The sequence below is a fragment of the Macaca thibetana genome, chromosome 1, assembly GCF_024542745.1.
Source record: "Macaca thibetana thibetana isolate TM-01 chromosome 1, ASM2454274v1, whole genome shotgun sequence".
Taxonomy (NCBI): domain Eukaryota; kingdom Metazoa; phylum Chordata; class Mammalia; order Primates; family Cercopithecidae; genus Macaca; species Macaca thibetana.
The window spans coordinates 143034634-143056030 of record NC_065578.1 but is presented as its reverse complement, the minus strand read 5'-3'; the positions used below and the strand labels follow the sequence as shown (position 1 = coordinate 143056030).

At 41.2% G+C, this 21397-nt stretch overlaps 1 protein-coding gene across 8 annotated transcripts in view; it reads right to left on the bottom strand.

Annotated features, from left to right (window-relative positions):
- Window positions 1-13172: 13172 nt before the first annotated feature.
- Window positions 13173-21397, bottom strand: part of BPNT1 (3'(2'), 5'-bisphosphate nucleotidase 1) — a 29904-nt gene continuing 21679 nt past the window's right edge. For all 8 annotated transcript variants that reach the window (XM_050761343.1, XM_050761335.1, XM_050761355.1 and 5 more), the window contains 3 exons: window positions 17799-17996; window positions 14392-14497; window positions 13173-13695 (listed from right to left, as the gene is read on the bottom strand). In XM_050761343.1, coding sequence (XP_050617300.1) covers window positions 13547-13695; window positions 14392-14497; window positions 17799-17996 — 453 coding nt within the window. In that variant the 3' untranslated portion in view covers window positions 13173-13546. The remainder of the gene's footprint in view (window positions 13696-14391; window positions 14498-17798; window positions 17997-21397) is intronic.

Genomic DNA, 21397 nt, shown 5'->3' with positions numbered 1-21397 from the left:
TTTGTCTATTAGTGATTCACTAACTACCTAGAATAATAGGTTTTATTTATTTTATTTTGGGGCAAATACAGGAATCTTGGCTTGCTCTTCTAGATGCTAATTTTGAAGTATATTAGGAAGCCAGGTACATAAGAGACATGCAAAATTGAAGACAGAAAGTTACCTGGGATCTTACCCAGTTTTTTTGTTTGTTGTTTGTTTGTTTGTTCCAACAGTGTCTTGCTCTGTTACCCAGGCTGAAGTGCAGTGGCATGATCACAGCTCACTACAACCTTGACTTCCTGGGCTCAAGTGAGCCTCCCATCTTAGCCTCCCGAATAGGTGGGACAACAGGTGTGTGCCACCATGCTCGGCTAATTTTTGTATTTTTGGTAGAAATGGGGTTTCATCATGTTACCCAGGCTGGTCTCAAATTCCTGAGCTCAAGCAATTAGCCTGCCCAGGCCTCCCAAAGTGCTTGGGTTACAGGCATGAGCCACCATGCCCAGCCCTTACCAAGTTTAAAATGTATTTATTTACTTATATTTTCTTTTTTTGTTGTTTACTTATATATTTATCTTGTTGAATGGAATTATAAGATTGAGTGAATTTCTTAATTTTGATTTATAATTTGATTGCACTGTTGTCCAACAGACTGTTATGATTTCAGTTCTTTTGCATTTGCTGAGGAGTATTTTGCTTCCGATTATGTGAAAGATTTTGGAGTAAGTGCCACGTGTTGATGGGAAGAATGTATATGCCATTGTTTTATGTTCAAGAGTTCTGTAGATATCTACCAGGTCCATATGATCCAGTGCTGAGTTCAGGTCCTAAATATCTTTGTTAATTTTCTGTCTTGCTGCTCTAATATTGTCAGAGGGGTGTTAAAATCTCCCACTTTTATTGTGTGGGAGTCTAAGTCTCTTTGAAGGTCTCTAAGAACTTGTTTTATGAATCTGGGTGCTCCTGTGTTGACTGCATATCTGTTTAGGAGAGTTAGCTCTTCTTGTTGAATTGAACCCTTCATTTACCATTATATAATGCCCTTCTTTGTCTTTTTTGATCTTTGTTGGTTTAAAGTCTATTTTGTCAGAAATTAGGATTGCAACCCCTGCCTTTTTCTTTTTTCCATTTGCTTGGCAGATTTTCCTTCATCCCCTTACTTTGAGCCTATGTGTGTCACTTCATGTGAGATGGGTCTCTTAAGACAGCATACCAGTGGGTCTTGATTTTTAGCAAGCTTGCCACTCTGTGTCTTTTAATTGGACCATTTAGTCCATTTACATTAAGGTTAGTATTGTTATGTGTGGATTTGATCCTGTCATCATGATGTTAGCTATTTATTTTGCAGACTTGTTTATGTGATTGCCTTATACTGTCATTGGTCTGTGTACTTCAGTGTTTTGTAGTGGCTGGTAATCATCTTTCCATTATTTATTTAGTGCTTCCTTCAGGAGCTCTTATAAGGCAGGTCTCGTGGTAACAAATTCCCTCAGCATTTGCTTGTCTGGAAAGGATCTTATTTCTCCTTCACTTATGAAACTTAATTTGGCCAGATATAAAATTCTGAGTTAGAATTTCTTTTCTTTAAGAATGTTGAGACCAGGTGCAGTGACTCATGCCTGTAATCCCAGAACTTTGGGAGGCTGAGACAGGTGAATCGCCTGAGGTCGGGAGCTCAAGACCAGCCTGACCAACATGGAGAAACACCATCTCTACTAAAAATACAAAATTAGCTGGGTATGGTGGCACATGCCTGTAATCCCAGCTACGCAGGAGGCTGAGGTAGGAGAATCACTTGCACCTGGGAGGCAGAGGTTGCGATGAGCTGAGATTGTGCCATTGTACTCCAGCCTGGGCAACAAGAGTGGAACTCTGTCTCAAAAAAATAAAAAATAAAAAGAATGTTGAATCTTGGCCCCCAGTCTCTTCTGGCTTGTAGGGTTTCCACTGTGAGGTCCACTGTTAGTCTGATGGGCCATGTTGCACAGGCTTTCTTGAACTCCCTGGGCTCAAGCAAATTGCCCACGTTGGCCTCCCAAAGTATTGGGATTACAGGTATGAGGCATTGTGCCCGGCCATTATTATGAAGTTTCAGAAAGGTTCCAACACAGTTTCCTCTGCATCACAGACAGGCGCTAACTAAATATTGTTGAGTAATCAAATCCTATATAATATAGAGGAGGAAGCTGAGAAACCCTAGGATTTAAAAACAAAATTCTTTTCATAAATACTGTATCTTACCACATAATGCACTAGGGATACAGAGAATCCTGTAATCATTTACTCAACAAATGGATAATCAAATAATCCGGTTTTGAACACCTTCAGTGACTGAAACTTAATATTGCCCAAGACAGCCCCTCTGTTCTAAACTATTATTATTATTAGATACACCTATGCTTTTCTATACCTCTATTTTCTATCCTCTAAGGCTATACAGAACAGGCCTAAGATCCTCCATGACAATCTTTCATATATTTCAGGCCATCGTGATGTCTTCCATGTCTTTGCTATCTAGGCCAGATGTCTCCAGCCCTTTTAGCAGTCCTTCAAATGATACTTTTAATCTATTCCAGCTGCCCTCTTCCAAACATACTCACGTTCATCAGTGTGTCTTTTAAAATGTAATACTCAGAACTCAACAAAATGTTCTGGGTGTGGTGTGATCAGGGCAAAGTAGAGGAGGAAGTATTGGCACTTTTATTCTGCCCATTACAATTCTGTCAACACACACTACATTAGCTTTTTACAGCCACTTTACACTGTTGACTCATATTAAAATTTTAATAAACTAAAATTCCCATTCTCTAATGAGCTAATGTAAGACACTGCATGTGTTAACTTACCTTGGCTTGATCCATGGTAATTTGATAAAACTTTCTCATCTTAAATATGCTTGCTAGATTTTAATGCTTGAGATCTTTTTAGTTCTATCTCTATTATTCAGTACATCTCCCATTTTCAAAGCAATATGAAAGGCTCTGAAGACTGTAAAAGTAGAGCATTCCAAGTCACCAATAATTGGTTGAGTCTGTAAATGCATTAGGAGTTCAGAAGAGAGAGATCATTCAGTGGGGAGGTCAGAGATTAGTCCTAGGAAGTAATGATAATCTTCCCATTTGTTTGAAGTTTTACTGTTTTATTACTCTTCACAGTCCCAGATACATATCATTGACGATTTTGAGAAGCATGGAATCATCAAGGAAATGGGTATAAAAACGACCAAAAAGGATGTACTGTAGTACACCAATAGAATCCTACTTTCAGGATAGCAGGAGTTATAGCACAAAGTCTTAGGTCTTAGAGTTACCATCTTGTTGGATGTTTTTACTAGTTCTAATCGTTTTTTAGTTATGTTGGATTTTCTAGGTAAATATCATTTTCTTCCTGTCCAAAATTTACATGACCTGTATCTTATCTCTTTCATTGACTAGAACTTCTACAATAACGTTAAATGGGAGCAATAATAATGTTGAATAAGAGCGTATTTGTTTTGTTCTTGTCTTTTGTAGAAATGCTGCTAATGTTGCATTATCAAGAATAGTGTCTGTAAGCCGGGTGCGATGGCTCACGCCTGTAATCCCAGCACTTAGGAGGCTGAGGTGGGCAGATCACTTGAGGTCCGGAGTTTGAGACTAGCCTGGCGAACGTGGTGAAACTGCGTCATTTTACTAAAAATATAAAATTAGCCTGGAGTAGTGGTGCGTGCCTGTAGTCCCAGCTATTCAGCAGTCTGAGGCAGGAGAACCACTGGAACTCAGGAGGCAGAGGTTGCAGTGAGCCTAGATGGCACCATTGCACTCCAGCCTGGGCAATAAGAGCAAAATTCGGTCTCAAAAAAAAAAAAAAAAAAAGTGTCTGCTAGGTTGGCTGCAATGGCTTATGCCAGTAATGTCAACACTTTGGCAGGTCCAGGTGGTAGGATCACCTGAGACCAAGAGTTTGAAGATACAGTGAGCTACGATCATGCCATTGCGCTATAGACTGGGTGACACAGCAACACCCTTTTTCTGAAAATAAAAATAAAGAATAGTGTTTGCCGCTGGTTTCTTATATATTTTTAGGTTAACAGGATTCTTTTTTTTTTTTTTCTTTTTGAGACAGATTTCTGCTCTTGTCTCCCAGGCTGGAGTGCGATGGCGTGAGCTTGGCTCACTGTAACCTCCGACTCCTGGGTTCAAGTGATTCTCCTGCCTCAGCCTCCAAAGTAGCTGGGATTACAGGCACTCGCCACCACGCCCAGCTAATTTTTGTATTTTTAGCAGAGATGGGGTTTCATCATGTTTGCCAGGCTTATCTTGAACTCCTGACCTCAGGTGATCTGCCCGCCTCAGCTTTCCAAAGTGCTGGGATTACAGGCCTGAGCCACTGTACCCAGCCCTGGATTCTTTTTAAAATCAAGAATGGGTATTGGATTTTCACTCCTTATTATTGCGTACATAAACAGGAGATACAGAGATGAAAGGCAAAGTCCCTGTCCTCAAGAAGCTTTTTTTTTTTTTTTTTTGAGACAAAGTGTCACTTTGTTGCCCACGCTAGAGTGCACTGGCATGATCTCGGCTCACTGCACCCTTCACTTCTCTGGTTTAAGCGATTCTCCTGCCTTAGCCTCCTGAGTAGCTGGGATTACAGGTGTGTGCCACCATGCCTGGCTAATTTTTGTATTTTTAGTAGAGACAAGATTTCACCATGTTGCCCAGGTTGGTCTCGAACTCCCAACCTCAGGTGATCCACCTGCCTCAGCCTCCCAAGGTGCTGGGATTCTGTGCTGGGATTACAGGCGTGAGCCACTGCACCTGAAATTTTTTTTTTTTTTTTTCAGACAGAGCAGGCTGTAGTTCAGTGGCATGATTATAGCTCACTGCAGTCTCAATCTACTGGGCTCAAGCGATCTTCCCACCTCAGCCCTCCAAGTAGCTAGAACTACAGGCATGCGCACCATGCCTAGCTAATTTTTTTATTTTTTGTAGGTATGGGGTCTCACTATGTTGCCCAGGTTGGTCTTGAACTCCTGGACTCAAGTGATATTCCTGCCTCGACCTTTCAAAGTAGTGGGATTACAGGTATGAGCCACTGTGCCTGACCAAGAAGCCTACAGACTTTGGTAGGCCGAGGTGGGTGGATCAACTGAGGTTGGGAGTTGGAGACCAGCCTGGCCAACATGGTAAAATCCTGTTTCTACTAAAAGTAGGAAAATTAGCCTGGCAGGCATGGTGGCACACACCTGTAATTCCAGATACTGGGGAGGCTGAGGCAGGAGAATCGCTTGAACTCAGGAGGTGGAGGTTGCAGTGAGCTGAGATTGCGCCACTGCACTCCAGCCTGGGCAACAGAGCAAGAATGTGTCTAAAAAACAAAACAAAACAAAAACATAAGGTAAATAAAAATCGCTACACAGTGAGATATATGTAGCAATAGAAATATGTTCATATTAAAAACATTTTGGGGTCGGGGGCATGGTGACTCACACCTGTAATCCCAGCACTTTGGGAGCCCAAAGCGGGTGGATCACTTGGGGTCTGGAGTTTGAGACCAGCCTGATTAATATGGTGAAACCCCATCTCTACAAAAAATACAAAAATTAGCTGGGCTGGTTGGCACAAGCCTGTAATCCCAGCTACTCTGAAGGCTGAGCCAGGAGAATTGCTTGAGCCCAGGAGGCAGAGGTTGCAGTGAGCCGATATTGCATCACTGCACTCCTGCCTGGACAACAGACTGAGATGTGAGACTCTGTCTTAAAAAAAAAAAAAAAAAGAAATGAGAATAAACATAATAAAGTTTGCAGAAAGTACAGATAGCTCAGATGGAAGATGATTATCCGTATTGAGTGAAGAAGGAAAGACAAAATGGTAAAGGAAAGCTTTGGCTAAAAGATGGCATTATTTGACTGGGCACAGTAATATACCTGTAATCCTGTATGCCTGTAATTATACCTGTAATCCTAGCACTGTGGGAAGCTGAGGTGGGAGGATCAGTTGAGGCCAGAAGTTTGAGATCAGCCTAGGTAATAAAGCAAGGCCCTGTTTCCACAAAGAAAAAAAAATTAGTTGGGTGTGTTGGTTTATGCCTGTAGTCCCAGCTATGTGGGAGGTTGAGGCAGGAGGGTCACTTGAGTCCAGGAATTTGAGGTTGCAGTGAGCTATGATCATGCTATTGTATTCCAGCCTGGGTGACAGAGAAAGACCCTGTCTCAAAAAAAAAAAAGGGGGGGTATATTTAAGGGGTGGGGAAAAAAAGGGTAGAATAAGAACATGAGCTAAAACCTGAAGTCATGAAGCTGTGTGTACTTGGAAAACTCTGACCAGTTCATCATTGCCAGAATATAACATCTTTTGGAAGTGAGGGACTAAAAGGCTGGAATGTAGGCAGACTAAATTATGAAGAGTTCTATATATCATGCTGAGGAGCAAGATTTTATCTTTTGATAGAAAGTCAGTGAAAAGTTTTAGGCAGGAGCAGGAGATATGATTAGGATCACATTTTACAAGGATGACTTTGACAATAAGACAGGAGATGGCTTGGAGTGCACAGAACTGGCATTAGGGAAACCAGTTATGATGTTATTACAACAGTCCATATTAGAGAAAATAAAAGATGATGGCCTGAGCTAAGGCAGTGGAATAAGATCTGAGAATAGAGAACAAGTTTCAGATATATTTAGGAGGTAAAATCAATAATGACAGATGAGATGTTTGGGGAGGCGATGGTGAAAGAAGCAGTTTTTAAAACTTTTTTTTCTTATTGATACAGAGTCTCCCTCTGGCATCCAGGCTAAAGTGCCGAGGCACAATCTCGGCTCGCTGCAACCTCCACTCCCAGGTTCAAGCAATTCTCGTGCCTCAGCCTCCCAAGTAGCTGGGATTGCAGGTATGTGTCACCACATCCAGCTAATTTTTCTGTATTTTTGGTAGAGATGGGGTTTCGCCATGTTGGCCAGGCTGGTCTCAAACTCTTGGCCTCCAGTGATCCACCATCCTCAGCCTCCCAAATTGCTGGGATTACACTGCACCCAGCTGAGAAGCAAATTTGCCTCGGTTTATTCCTAGATTTCAGCTGGATAAATGGGTGGATGGTTATGTCATTATCAAAGGAGAGAAGACAAGAGAGGAAACGGAGTTGGCAAATTATTTGGTTCCAGACTGATTTTTTGAGATGTCTGTAAGATATGTAGGTGAAAATATCCTTTACAAATTGTAGATTATAATAATATAATAAAATCTGGGGCTCAGTTGAAATATTTTGTTGAAGGTGTGAGTAGTTATTAAAATGGATGAGATAAGCCTGGAGAAGAAGATACAGAGCTATGCTATACAGTGTGGTAGGCACTAGCCACATATGACCATTTATTTTTCCTTTTTTTCTTCTTTTTTTTTTTTTTTTGAGATGGAATCTCACTCTGTCGCCCAGGCTGGAGTGCAGTGGCACGATCCCAGCACACTGCAACCTCCGCTTCTCAGGTTCAAGTGATTCTCCTGCCTCAACCTTCTGAGTAGCTGAGATTACAGGCACATACCACCACACCCAGCTAATTTTTGTATTTTAGTAGAGACAGGATTTCACCATGTTGGCTAGGCTGGTCTTGAACTCCTGACCTCAGGTGATCCACCCGCCTTGGCACCCCAAAGTGCTGGGATTACAGGCGTGAGCCACCATGCCTGGCCTCATTTTATTTTTTCTAACAGCTTCATTGAGATATAATTCACATACCATAAAATTCACCTATTTAAACTGTACAATTCAGAGGTCAATCATCACCACAATTACTTCTAGAACATTTTATCATCCCCTAAAGAAACTTTTTACCCTTTGGCAGTCACTTCCCATTTCCCCTCAACCCTTAAAATATTTTTAAAAAATGTTTAAGGGGCCGGGCGTGGTGGCTCATGCCTATAATCCCAGCACTTTGGGAGGCCGAGGTGGGCGAATCACGAGGTCAGGAGATCGAGACCATCCTGGCTAACACGGTGAAACCCCTCTCTACTAAAAATACAAAAAATTAGCCAGGCGTGGTAGTGGGTGCCTGTAGTCCCAGCTACTCGGGAGGCTGAGGCAGGAGAATGGCGTGAACCGAGGAGGCGGAGCTTGCAGTGAGCCGAGATCGCATGACTGCACTCCAGCCTGGGTGACAGAGCAAGACTCTTTCCCCCAAAAAAAGAAAAAATAAGTTTAAGGATATAGATGACCCCTACCTGCATCCCCAACCTCATTTCTTTTTTATAATTTTTAATACCCAAGTTCTGCCTCAGGATCTATCCCAACCTCATTTTATAACACTCTTCCCCTTGTTCATTTTACTTCAGCCACTGTGACTTAAGTTCTTTTTGTCTTCTCAGAGATGTTGTTTGCTTGCTGTTTCCACTAGAAATCTCAGCTCTTAGTGTGCCTGACCAGACATCATCTCCACGGAAAAGATACTCCTATTTTACATACAGAAGATCCTCTTTCAGCCCTCCAACCCCACCCCAGTTGCTTTCTAGCTCATCTTCCTGATTTCCTTTATAGCATTTACCACAATCTAAAATTTTATTTACTTATCTGTTTTGTTTCACAAGAACACGTGCTCAACAAAGGAACAGACTTATGGTCACTGTTACATCTACTGTTGAATGTTCACTACCTGGCTGGGCAAGGTGGATCATGCCTGTAATTCCAGCACTTTGGGAGGCCGAGGCGGGTGGATCACCTGAGGTCAAGAGTTCGAGACTAGCCTGGCCAACATGGTGAAACCCCACCTCTACTAAAAATTCAAAACATTAGCTGGGTGTTGTGGTGGGCACCTGTAATCCCAGCTACTCGGGAGGCTAAGGCAGGAGAATCTCTTGAACCTGGGAGGCAGAAGTTGCAGTAAGCCTAGTCAACAAGAGTGAAACTCTGTCTCAAAAAAAGAAAGAAAAGAATGTTCAGTACCTATGTTCAGTGCCTAACACACAGTAGGTGCTCAATAAATATTTGTTCAATGAATGGAGGCCATGGTAAGAGAAAAGATAGTGTTTTAGGGGAACTTGAAATGGTTGAGCATGGCTACAGTATAGGTTAGGGTCTGAGTTGATGCTGGAGAAGGAAGAAGCCATTAAGAGCTTCATATATCATTATAAGGAGTTTGCATTTTATCCTGAAGGCAAAGGAAAGCCATAAAATATTTTGAATAAGGGGAATGGCATTACATTTGATTTTTAAAAATCACTTTGGGCCTGGTGTGGTAAGTCATGCTTGTAAAATCACAGTGTTTTGGGAAGCTGAGGTGGGCAGATCCCTTTTGAGGCCAGCTTGTGCAACACGGTGAAACCCCATCTCTACAAAAAATATACAAAAAGTAGCCGGCGTTTTTTTTGTTTTGTTTTGTTTTGTTTTTGAGATGAAGTCTTGCTTTGTCACCCACGTTGGAGTGCAGAGGCGTGATCTTGGCTCACTGCAACCTCCATCTCCCAGGTTCATGCAATTCTCCTGCCTCAGCCTTCTGAGTAGTTGGGATTACAGGCATGCGCCACCACGCCTGGCTAATTTTTGTATTTTTAGTAGAGACAGGGTTTCACCATATTGGTCAGGCTAGTCTTGAACTCCTGACCTCAAGTGATCCACCCACCTCAGCCTCCCGAAGTGCTGGGATTACAGGCGTGAGCCACCATGCCCAGCTTAGCCAGGTATTATTGCACACACCTGTAGTCTCAGCTACTTGGGGTGCTGAGGCAGGAGAATTGCTTAAGCCCAGGAGGTCAAGGCTGCAGTGAGCTATAAGCACACCACTGCACTCCAGCCTGGGCGACAGAGTGAGACCCTGTCTCAAAAAAAAAATCACTCTGGAGATGACGTGATAAATGGATTATAGATAGATGGGTTACAGTGTAGGCAGAAAGATTAGTCAAGACACTGCAGGGATCTAGGGAAGAAATAATGGGGTGTAAGGGTATCAATTAATGTAATTAATGTAGAGGCAATAGTAATGGAGAGAGGATTTAGACTCCTACATATCTCACTTACATAAATTGGGTTTTCATATAGGAACCTGAAGAAAATACCTTTATTCTCGGCCAGGTACGGTGGCTCACGCCTGTAATCCCAGCACTCTGGGAAGCCGAGGCAGGTGGATCAGGAGGTCAGAAGTTCGAGACCAGCCTGGCCAACATGGTGAAACCTGTCTCTACTAAAGATACAAAAAATTAGCTGGGTGTGGTGGCAGGCACCTATAATCCCAGCTACTTGGGAGTCTGAGGCAGGAGAATCACTCCTCCTGGGAGGTGGAGGTTGCAGTGAGCCGAGATTGCGCCATCGCACTCCAGCCTGGGTGACAGGGTGAGACTCCATCTCAAAAAAAAAAAAAAAAAAAAAAAAAAGTTATTCTCTTAGGGCTGGGCGCAGTGGCTCAAGCCTGTAATCCCAATACTTTTGGAGGCTGCAGGCGGATCACCTGAGATCAGGAGTTCGAGACCAGCCTGGCCAACATGGTGAAACCCCATCTCTATTAAAATTACAAAAATTAGCTGGGCGTGGTGGCACATGCCTGTAATCCCAGCTATTCAGGAGGCTGAGGCAGGAGAATCGCTTGAACCCAGGAGGTGGAGTTTGCAGTGAGTCGAGATTGCGCCACTGCACTCCAGCCTGGCGACAGAGTGAGCGCGAGACTCCGTCTCAAAAAATGTATACATAAATAAAGTTATTCTCTTGTTACACTTAGATTTTTTAAAAATTAGGTTTAGTCCACTATTTACAGATAGAGAACTCCATTCACAGAGGAAAGTAGATGGATTCGAGGTGATGATTTTCTAACTTGGCCAATTATCAAGATCACCTCGTGGGTTTGTAAAATAATTTCAGGAGGGGTCAGGGCAAGAGTGAAGAACTGTTTAGACATAATCATTCAGACAACTCTGTAAGGCATCTAGGTAGGTTTTGGGGTATATAGATCTAGAGTTTGAGAGTTCTAAGATAAAGATTTTGGATTAATGATCAAAAGCATCACAAAAGCCACACAGGTGGATTAGATCATCTGGTGAGAAAGGAGGTTAAAGCATAGGCCAGGTGCAGTGGCTCACACCTATAATCCCAGCACTCTGGGAGACAGAGGCGGGAGAATTGCTTGAGGCTAGGAGTTCAAGACCAGCCTGGGCTGTATAGCAAGATCCATCTCTACCAAAAAAAAAAAAAAAAAAAAGGAAAAACAGAAAAGGAGAGAGAGACGAGAACAGAATCTTGGTAAACAGTGACATTTAAGGGAAGGAAGACAAAGAGAAGGCAATAAAGGAGACTGAGTAGGAGTGGCTGGTGAAAAAAGAAAGCCAGGACAATGAGTTATAAGAGGGAGTGCTCAAAGGTGTCAAGGCCACAGAGACCTCTTCCTGCTAGATTATGACGCTTCTGTAAAATAATACTATATTACCTTATCTAGTGAGTCCTAGAGTTAAATGATTATCAAAGTCCCTGAATTTCTTAAAATATACAGAAGCAAGCTGAGCGTGGTGGCTCACGCCTGTAATCCCAGGACTTTGAGGAGGCCGAGGTCAGGAGATCAAGACCATCCTGGCTAACACAGCGAAAACCCATCTGTACTAAAAATACAAAAAATTAGCCAGGGGTGGTGGCACGTGCCTGTAGTCGCAGCTCCTCCGGAGGCTGAGGCAGGAGAATCGCTTGAGCCCAGGAGGTGGAGGTTGCAGTGAGTCAAGATCGCACCACTGCACTCTGGCCTGGGTGACAGAGACTCTGTCTCAAAATAAATAAATAAACACACACACACACACACACAGAAGCAAAACTGTTGGGATAAACCCTGCGAATCTGCATTTTATTTTTATTTTTATTTTTTGAGACAGAGTCTCGCTCTGTTGCCCAGGCTGGAGTGCAGTGGCACGATCTCAGCTCAGTGCAACCTCCGCCTCCTGGGTTCAAGTGATCCTCCTGCCTCAGCCCTCCTAGTAGCTAGGATTACAGGCACGCACCACCATGCCTGACTAATTTTTGTATTTTTAGTAGAGACAGGGTTTTGCCATGTTGGCCAGGCTGGTCTTGAACTCCTAACCTCAGGCGATCCACCCACCTCGGCTTCTCAAAGTGCTGGGATTACAGGCGTGAGCCACAGTGCCTGGCCTGTGAATCTGCATTAAAAAAAAAACTTCCTAGGTGATTCTGATATGCAGTTGAGTTTGGGAACTGTTAATTTAAACCACTTGTTTGATTTGAAAACAGAGAAATTTAATTAAAAGCAATGGATAGAGACCTAAAAATAAAAATCTAGGTATATTAGCAGAATAATTTTGATAGTTTATGTTATAATCTCTCATTGGAAGGAACAGAAGCAAGTACTTAGCTTTCCACAATTAAACTTTATAATGATGCCATAAGAATAAACTAATCCCCAAAGTCAAGAATTTATCATTTTCAAACACTTTTTTAAAAAGTTGGTGAAAAACAAAGAGCTAGGATTAAATAATTTATTAAATAAAAACTTTTCTCATAAATCTGTTTCATCAGCATATATGATAATATCATATGTATTCTTAATTGGAGTAGAAACATTTTTTAAATTACTGTGAAAAACAAGAGTGAGATTCCAGGAACGATTGTGCCCTAAAGAAATCTGGTTTAGGCCGGGCGCTGTGGCTGATGCCTATAATCACAGCACTTTGGGAGGCCGAGGCAGACGGATCACGAGGTCAAGAGATGGAGACCATCCTGGCTAACATGGTGAAACCCCATCTCTACAACAAATACAAAAAAATTAGCCGGGCGTGGTGGCAGGTGCCTGCAGTCCCAGCTACTTGGGAGGCTGAGGCAGGAGAATGGCATGAACCCGGGAGGCGGAGCTTGCAGTGAGCGGAGATCATGATGCCATTATATTCCAGCCTAGACTACAGAGTGAGACTTCGTCTCAAGAAAGAAAAAAAAAAAAAAGAAAGAAAAAAATCTGGTTTAAAAGATAGGCATGTTGATTGAACACTGACCTGAATTGTCAATTGAAACTAAAGCTTTTTCTCATTTCTCCACCTAAATACAGGAAAACAAATATAACGTGTTGAGTTTGTAAGTTCTCCAGATGTCAAAATTGGTCTGGTTGATTAATCAAGTTAAATTATTTAATTCTATTTTCTATTCCTAAATACAATAACTAAATATAAATCACTGCTCAACAATGAATAAAGGTGGAACTCTAATTCTATCCAATTAGTTTTAAAATGTATTATTTTGAGAACCAAGTCTTTCTCCTAGCTAAGTAAATGAAACTTTCGGTACTTTTTGGGTGTTTTTGTTTGTTTGTTTGTTTGTTTGTTTTTTCTGAGACAGGGCTTACCTCCTGTCACTCAGGCTGGAGTGCAGTGGCCATGATCTCAGCTCACTGCAATCTCCGCCTCCCAGGCTCAAAAGATTCTCCTGCCTCAGCCTCTCAAGTAGCTGGGATGACAGGCGCATGACAGGATGCCCAGTTAATTTGTATTTTTGTAGAGATGGGGTCTCACGATATTGGCCAGGCTGGTGTCAAACTCCTGAGCTCAAGTGATTTGCCTGCCTTGGCCTCCCAAAGTGCTGGGATTACAGGCGTGAGCCACCATGCCCAGCCAAATGAAACTTTCCTTTAAGGAACAAGTGCATTTTTAATAGATTCTGGAACTCGGCTTGCATAGTAGTCATAATTCCTCAGTGTGGCCAGGACTCCTGCAGAGTTCATATGCTTCACATCCTTGTGGTATTGAAGAACATTCCCATGGATATCAGTTAACTTGCCTACAGAAAAACATCAATCAATTAATCAATCACTCAAGTTAGTGGCTAATTGGATTGTGGTTTTTCTAGTTATTTTTAAGTACCTTTTGCTTGCTTATCCAATAGTAGCCAATAAATTCTGGATAAAAGAATGAGTGTTCATAAAGGTTAAGTTTTAATTCACTTGAAATTTAAGACTACAGAACAATTTTAACTAACTAAAGGATATAAAATTATTTTTTCTCTGATTAAAATTAATTTTATTTAGCATTTTCTTTTCTTGTCTTTTTTTTTTTGAGATGGAGTCTTGCCCAGGCTGGAATGCAGTGGCATGATCTTAGTTACTACAACCTTGGTTTACTACAAGCCCAGGAGTTCAAGGCTGCAGTGAGCCACGACTGCACCACTGAATTCCAGCCTGGACAACAGAGACCTTGTATCAAAAAAAAAAAAAAAAGGCTATAAATAAGGGATAGATTAAATTAACTGTATGCAGATCAAAGTTCAAAAAAGGAGACTATAACTAAAGTAAAACTTGCTGAAAATCTACTCTTTTATCCATCGATCATATGAGGGGTTTGGACTGGATAATCTCTAAGCTTCCTTCTAGCTTTTATATCATAACAGTCTAAGTAAAATAATATTACTGAAATATTATGTCATAGCATGATATAATTGTAGAAAAACTATGAATTTCCCAAAATAAAACAGACTAACCTCCCACAGCATGTAAAATAACTTCTGGAGCACAAGTATCCCACTTCTTACAACCAGGACTTGCAAATACATAAGCAGAGGCTTTGCCTTCAATCAGCTGAATAATCTGTAAGGGTAAAAATAAGAATTATCCTTTGATAATAGGAAGAATAATTGAAAGTCATGAAAAGATTGAGGTACAGATAAGAAAAACTGCTTATTTCTATCAAGGATATTTAATCAGTTCCTCTGTTAAACTCAACTTAAAACTTTTAGCAGGTTTAAATTATACCAGTATTATGAAGAAATACATAGAATAAATGCATAATAATATAGTGATATGAAGAAAAAATAATGGTCAAAAAAGCTACAAAGAGGATATCTGGTCTCCACATTCCAAGTTACATAAAGTAACACGTTTCTTTTATTGACGTTGTTTTTCTTTTTTAGCGTAAAAGCAATATACATTTACTACAGAATTGAAGTCTTTTTCAACATCTTTTTTTTTTTTTTTTTTTTTTGAGACGGAGTCTTGCTCTGTCACCCAGGCTGGAGTGCAGTGGCCGGATCTCAGCTCACTGCAAGCTCCGCCTCCCGGGTTTACGCCATTCTCCTGCCTCAGCCTCCCGAGTAGCTGGGACTACAGGCGCCCGCCACCTCGCCCAGCTAGTTTTTTTTTTTGTATTTTTAGTAGAGACGGGGTTTCACTGTGTTAGCCAGGATGGTCTCGATCTCCTGACCTCGTGATCCGCCCGCCTCGGCCTCCCAAAGTGCTGGGATTACAGGCTTGAGCCACCGCGCCCGGCCTTCAACATCTTAAAAACTGACCATTTATTAGACGGCTGCACATGGTGGCCCACTCCTGTAATCCCAGCACTTTGGGAGGCTGAGCAGGTGGATCACTTGCAGCCAGGAGTTTGAGACCAGCCTGGCCAACATAGCAAAACCCATCTCTACTAAAAATACAAAAAATTAGCTGGGTGTGGTGGTGCATGCCTGTAATCCTAGCTACTTGGGAGGCTGAGGCAGGAGAATTGCTTGAACCTGGGAGGTGGAGGTTGTAGTGAGCCAAGACTGCACCACTTCACTCCAGCCTGGACGACAGAGTGAGACTCTGTCTCAAACAAACAGCCCCACAACCAAAAAAAACCAAAAAACAAAACAAAAACCCCTGACCATTATTAAATAAAGGACAGAGAAGTATCAAGCAGTACAATAATGTATAAGTTGTAATAGATCCTAACAGAAGTGCAATGTGACTAGTCTAACAAGTACTTTCGTAAGTCTTGGGATCACACGTATTCCCATTTCACTACCAAAATACAAACTTTTTTTTTTTTTTTTAAATATTTGAGGAGATTTATTCTAAGCCAAATATGAGTGACCATCGCCTGTGACACAGCCCTCAGGAAGTCTTGAGAACATATGCCCAAGGCAACTGGGAGCAGCTTGGTTGTATACATTTTAGAGAGGCATGAGACATCAATCAAATACATTTAAAAAATACATTCATTTGGTCCAGAAAGGTGGAACAACTCAAAGCAGTGGGGGCAGGGAGGCTTCCAGGATATAGGTGAATTTAAGTATTTTCTGATTGGCAATTGGTTGGGTTTGTTTAAAAACCCAGGATCTATAGAAAGGGAATGTTCAGGCTGGGTGCAGTGGCTCACGCCTGTAATCCCAGCACTTTGGGAGGCCGAGGTGGGCGGATCACCTGAGGTTGGCAGTTAGAGACCAGCCTGACCAACATAGAGAAACCACGTCTCTACTAAAAAAAATACAAAATTAGCCAGGTGTGGTGGCAGGCCCCTGTAATCCCAGCTACTTGGGAGGCTGAGGTGGGAGAATTACTTGAGCCTGGGAGGCGGAGGCTGTGGTGAGCCGAGATCATGCCATTGCACTCCAGCCTGGGCAACAAGAGTGAAACTCTGTCTCAAAAAAAAAAAAAAAAAATCAGATTTTAGTTAATCTCTTTAGGATTTGGAGGGTCTGAAAGAAAACGAGTTAGCTATGTTAACAGAGATTCTTTACAGACGCAGATTTTTCCCCACAAAGAACAGCTTTGCAGCACCACAAAATATAAGTTTTATAGAGTCATCCTAACAATTCCTCTAATACTGATACACAACTGAGATCACTGCTAGAACTTGCGTGACTCTAAATGGTCACTTGCTATCAAGCTTTCATTAGTCAATTGACTTTTTTTGGTTATAGTGTAAATTAATTATTATTATAAAACTCAGACTCCACTAAAAATACAAAAATTAGCCAGGCATGGTGGCAGGCGCCTGTAATCCCAGCTACTTAGGAAGCTGAGGCAGGAGAATCACTTGAACCCGGGAGGCAGAGGTTGCAGTGAGCTGAAATCACACCATTGTACTCCAGCCTGGGCAACAGAGCAAGACTCAGTCTCGAAAAAACAAACAAACAAACAAACAAAAACTATTCAGAAGATATATAAGTAGGACCAGATTGATAAATGTGAGGCAGGAAGGAGTCTAAGATGACTTTCAGGTGTTTGGCTGGATCAGTTAGAAAAATGGTGGTGCCATTAGCCGGATAGTAAAACAGGAAGAGAAACACATCCAGAGGTGGGTAGAAAGAGGATGAACTCAAATTGGACACGCTGAATTTGAGATACCTGAGGGATGTCATCATAATGATATCTAGGGGACAATCAGATGACAAGAGATCAGGGCTAGGGATGTAGATCAATTTGTGTCCCATTTCATAATTCTCTCAGCAGGTTGGAAACCTGGATGAAAGAATGGGGGAAACAGACAAGAAGCGGGCAGGCGGGCCCGATCTTAGAGTCTGTAGAAGGTAGAGGAGATAATCTAAGAGGGTCCTTGGCAAAATAAGGTCTTTGGCAAGAAGCATGGAGCCTTACCCTGATGACTTCCATTAACATTGAATTCTCGGCCGGGCGCGGTGGCTCAAGCCTGTAATCCCAGCACTTTGGGAGGCCGAGATGGGCAGATCACGAGGTCAGGAGATCGAGACCATCCTGGCTAACACGGTGAAACCCCATCTCTATTAAAAATACAGAAAAAACACTAGCCGGGCGAGGTGGCGGGCGCCTGTAGTCCCAGCTACTCCGGAGGCTGAGGCAAGAGAATGGCGTGAACCCGGGAGGCGGAGCTTGCAGTGAGCTGAGATCCAGCCACTGCACTCCAGCCTGGGCGACAGAGCGAGACTCCGTCTCAAAAAAAAAACAAAAAAAAACAACATTGAATTCTCTCAGATAATAAAACAAACAAACAAAAAACCTTGACTCTTAAATTTATTTTTAAAATTTAAATACTGCTGAAATGTACAAATTATATTATTTACTCCCAGCTCTTTAAACTCTTATTTCGTGTTTTTAAAAGTTGAGTATTTCAATGATTCACTTGCATTTCAGAGCAGATGACAGATCTTTTTCATACCTTATTTCCTGCTCCGCCTACTCGCAGCACAGCATCGGGGTTCATAGCAGTAACACAGTCAGTAACCAACTTGTTGCTATGGGATCGAGTAGTTGTGATAATGTGTTTCCCAGCAGGGACTTCTTTCAGCTGAAACCCAAAGGCACCTAAACCTAAAACTCCCCAGATTGTCCTCCCCAACACAGCATCTGGTCCTGCCTGTGTAAACAAGTGAAACAGCAAGACTTGTGATTATTTGGAGAAGAACGTTAGTCCATATATGGAATATTCAGTTATATTAGCATCATGATTAAAAAAATAAAAACATGATAATATTATAAAGCACAAGAACAATATCACTGATGAAGAACTTTTCCTGAGAGAATCTGCTGATTATTATCATTACTCTTCTGGTTAACAGTTTCAAAGAACTTTTGGTTATTCCCTGGAATCTTTATAAACTGATTTCTGTTTATAATGTACTGAAACATCATAAACTGATTACTGTTTTTCTGAATTATCTAATGATCTCTTTGTTGTATTTGAAAATGACCATTTTTATAAAGTACTAAGATCCCCAGGAAATGAAATACCATGTATTGATAACTACTTTTCATTTTCCAAGAAATATTAAAAATCATGTTGCTACAGGAATAGGTAATTATGACAATGTATTTGGCTGCTATGGAGATAGGGTAACTGAATAGGCCAATACAATATTGAAGAGTAGTTGTGGATAATGGGATCAGAGTTAAGATTTTGCTGACAATTGTAGTAGCAAAATGACAATGATAATGCAATCTTAGAATCTGTATTTTCCTTTGCAGAACTCAATTTCAACCACATTGTTATAACTATATACTCGATATAGAAAAAAATCTGTATTTCATGGAAAGTAAAATTGATACATAAAATGATTGATGCAAAGTCATCAAAATACAATTATATTAATATAGTAGGCATATATTATAGAGATATACATATTGTACTGAACACTAAACATGTACCAGGCACCATTCTAAGTGCTTTACATGTATTATCTCTCTTTCAATCCTCAAAGTAACCCCATGAAGTAGGTATTCTCATCCTTAATTTAAAGATGAGAAAAATGAAATGTGGAATCATTAAGTAACCTGACTAGAGGCTCTAAGAAGTTCATAACCAAAGATTGGCTCATCTGTCTTCAAAGATGATATTCTTAAACACTAAATTAGACTGCCTAAGTTTACCTGTCAAAATGTTTTCATACACATCATCTTATTTGTCCTAGAGCAGTACCCTGGGTGTTGTTATTCTGAAATATACTTAGGTTGCAGGTTGGGTTCCCTGGGAAGCAGACTCTGAGGCAGGTGGTATGTTTGTTGGGAAGTGTGCTTGGTATCAACACCTGTGGAAGGAGGAGGAGGGCATGGGCAGAGGGATGAAATAAGCTGTGATGCAGGTACAACAAGAGCTGACCCTACGGGGAGCTGTTCCTATGCAGGGAGTCTGGAGCTACAATAGAGTTTCAGAGTAGTCCCAAATTGGGATGAGATGTCAGGTTTTTAAACTCCTACAATAATCAGTCACTGAAAATGGACTGCATTGGGAAGAGGTGTGGTCCTGGGTGAGACAGCTCTCCATTGGTAGGGCAATCCCACAAGAGTCTGATGGCAAATGGGGCAACAAAGGAGCCAAAGAACAAGCACTGGGTGCTCGGTATATGTTAATGTGCTTCCTCTGTTCCCATCTGAGTTTGCACTACAGGAGAGGTTTGGAGTCTAAGGAGGCTATTTACTTTATTTTTATTTTTATTTTTTTGAGACAGAGTCTCACTGTGTCACCCAGGCTGGAGTTCAGTGGCATGATCTCAGCTCACTGCAAACTCTGCCTCCTGGGTTCAAGCAATTCTCTAGCCTCAGCCTCCTGAGTAGCTGGGATTACAGGTGCGTGCCACCATGTCCAGCTAATTTTTGTATTTTTTTAGTAGAGACGGGGTTTCACCATATTGGTCAGGCTGGTCTCGAACTTCTGACCTCATGATCCACCTGCCTTGGCCTCCCAAAGTGCTGGGATTACAGGCGTGAGCCACCATGCCTGGCCAAGAGACCTATTTATTAATGCAGCTCTCCAGTTATTCTGGAAAAAAAAATAAAGGAAATAAAACAGTGGACACAAATATTTTGGGCCCTACAAGGTCATATTCCTTCTGTAAATGAACATCTAGGCAAAAAGGATGGGATCAAGGACTCTAGTGTTTTGATGTGGTCAACGCAATCCCATGATGCAACCAGCTTACCTTCCTCTGTGCTCCTGACTCTCAGGCTCTCACATTGTCTTTCTCTTTCAAAGGCTCCACACCAATTTTGGGAGGGTAATAAAGGCGAAAATTTTCTGACAATTAAGCTTCAATGGTGAAGAAACTGGCTTTAGTATAAAGATAGACTGAGTTTCCTCATGCTATTTCCTTTAAGTGTCTACCAGTTTCAGTATACGTTGGAAGCAATAATAAAGTTTGAATTTCTAAGTCTTTTCTCTAGCTCAGGAGGGCAATATAAAGTAATACAGTAGCAAGGTTTGGATTTGAGTTTGAATCCCAATTCTGCCATTTACCAACTGGGTGATCACAGGAACGTTAATTGCCTCAGTTTCCTCTTTAAAATGGAGATAACAGTTTCCTTAAAGGCCTGTGGTGAGTATTCAATGAAAGGATATATTTGAAACCCTCGAACCTGGCAGCATACAGTAAACTCTTAATTTTAGCTATTATGGTGATGATGGATTATTATTTAAAATTGAATCTTTAGCCTGAATACTACCAACACAGCTGAGCAACTTTTCTACTTCCATTTGTGGTAACGAATTTTAAGGCATAAGCAAGAGAAGCAAAAGAAAGGATAAACAGAGTGTCCAGAGGGGAAGTGGTACAGAGAGAGGTAATAAAGAGAAGCAGAACAGCAGAAAATGAACTGGTACATGGGATGCACAATGGCCACCTGGGGTACCACAAGTTGCCTACCTCTTTTCTACCTACTAGTGGAGCCAAAACCCTAGCTATTTTTTTCACCTTTGCTTCATTCCTGTGTTCCCTTAACTGCTGCTTTTCGTTGTTCTGTGGAAAATGAATACGATTTTTCTAATCTCAGCAAGAAGTGGTGAAAATTGTTAAATCCTAAGCACTTAGATTTTTTCCTGATGAAAGGTACCATGTATTACAATGCTTTATATGAATTAAATGCCCCTTTTGAAAGTAATAGTATTAACTCAAAGTTTACATACAAACCACAAACTTGTGTCTGCATATAACAGTATGAACATTAAAATCATATTTAAAGAATTAATAGACATAGGCGATTTAACCCGAGAAACTTTCTCCATAACATATCACTATTTTGGTAAATCTTAAGAAACACATGATTCTTAATAAAATTTATAATCATACAAACAGCAGGAAAAAATGAATTTATATTAGAAATAAAGATTAACCTTGCTTTTAACTCAGAGCAGAAATTCAGAAGTAATATTGCCCACTCTGATTACTTTGTTTCTCTAAAGTTCTATCAAGGTCACATTAATATAAATACTTTAACTACTTTATCTCCACGATTTCCTATAAAATTTAATGCAATTTAATGGTACAT